Genomic DNA, 1,546 nt, shown 5'->3' with positions numbered 1-1,546 from the left:
TGAGCGCGGTGCGGGTGCAGCACCGAGGGTTGCGATCCCGTTGCCGGTCCCCGGTGCGGGCATGGCACCGAGGGTTGCGATCCCGTTACCGGTCAGTAAAAAAAAAGACAAAAAGGAAAAAAAAAATGGGGCTCAATAAGTAACTGTGTTTGATCTGTGGCTCAATCTGCCCATTGGGTCAAGTAGTTGCTGAGGCTAGAACTTGACATGCCTCTTAACCATGAAGAGATATTGCTAGATAGAAAGACTCCATCATTTATGGAAAAAGAATTCAATTTATTTCCTATTTATAAAATGTTAAAAAAGTGCTGTGGGTATAAAATCTAAATGTCTAAGGGGTGATCAGTCAGGAGCATATAACTATCATTCCTGGCATCCTTCAGTCATTCATGTGTGGTACAGGGAAAGTGAGGGCTGGGAGGTCCTCCCGTCTCAGGTTTCCTGAGAGAGCCACAGAACCCTTACTACAGAAAAGGGGGCAGAGAGAATGAACGGGATAGAGCGGGAAAGGAAGGAAAGGGTGTAGAACTGAGATAGGAGGCAAGAAAGGGATTATGTACTGAAGTCTGTTGGGGAACATTTTAATTTGCAAGAGGGAGGATCTTCCTTTTCGAATGCTGAACACAACTGGCCTGAGCCTATCTTAGGGAGTCCACTGTTTCCCGGTGCATAGGGCCAATACTTCCTGCAGAGCAGCAAACGTGGCTTCTATCAGGAAGGAAAGACATCCATCAGCGTGACAAGAAGAGGTCACCTACGGACTTGCATGAACTCCTTGCGCAGCCACAAAGAGTCCTGGTAGAAGCGAGGATCACCCAGTCTCACAGCTGTCCGTTTGTAGAAGTAACAGTACAGCACTGCCGCTGTGGATAATAAACAGAAAAGAAGCCTCAGGGATGCTCCTGAGTATTAGTTTCAGGATAAGAACAGAACCTAACAAGCAATAATCTCCCCTGTTCTTGGTGTGGCTGTCCCAACCATCCCAGGCCAGCTGTGACAAGGATGGGAAGCCAGGATCAAGGACCTCACTACCAGAGACATAGGTGGGACCCAAGTGAGGCGTGATGTTGCTTTGGTCCTTACCTAGTCTCTGGAATACAAACAGCGTTTGAAGTCCATCTGTCCAAACAAAGCTGTTGGAGTTTTTCCAGCGTAAGTTCTGAAGGAGATATGAGTAGACAGGGAAAGGTTAATGGCCACATGAGGCCCAAAAATCTCCAACTTGGTTAGCTGCAGGGTTGCCACTCAGTTCATTCTCTCTATAATCCCAGGAAGTGTTTCTCAAAGGAGCCTCAAGCCCTCTTTTTAGTAGCAAAGGCAATATCCTTTTAACCCTAGGGTAGGAAGTATTTATCCCCTTTCATTTCACAGGAGAAATGATATACATTATCTCCAGAGTTCAGCTGGTCCCCATCTTGCCTTGAAAATCTCAGGCTCAGCTCCTGTCAGATAAAGGCTTTGGTACACTCAGGGTTTAATCAGATCAACAGCTTTTATAGTACAGGCTCTATTTTCTATTTTGGCTCTAGGAACCAGAGCACAGAAT

The 1,546-nt window shown here is 46.3% G+C and overlaps 1 protein-coding gene across 1 annotated transcript in view; it reads right to left on the bottom strand.

The window, feature by feature from the left end:
* Nucleotides 1–255: 255 nt before the first annotated feature.
* TMEM138 (transmembrane protein 138) overlaps nt 256–1,546 on the bottom strand; it is a 7,008-nt gene continuing 5,717 nt past the window's right edge. The window contains exons 4-5 of the mRNA XM_008575782.1: nt 1,084–1,159; nt 256–863 (exon numbers count right to left, since the gene is read on the bottom strand). Coding sequence (XP_008574004.1) covers nt 751–863; nt 1,084–1,159 — 189 coding nt within the window. The 3' untranslated portion in view covers nt 256–750. The remainder of the gene's footprint in view (nt 864–1,083; nt 1,160–1,546) is intronic.

The sequence above is a fragment of the Galeopterus variegatus genome, unplaced genomic scaffold (assembly GCF_000696425.1).
Source record: "Galeopterus variegatus unplaced genomic scaffold, G_variegatus-3.0.2 Scaffold1239, whole genome shotgun sequence".
Lineage (NCBI taxonomy): Eukaryota > Metazoa > Chordata > Mammalia > Dermoptera > Cynocephalidae > Galeopterus > Galeopterus variegatus.
Note: the sequence above shows the minus strand (reverse complement) of the source record. Positions and strands in the feature narration are given on the sequence as shown.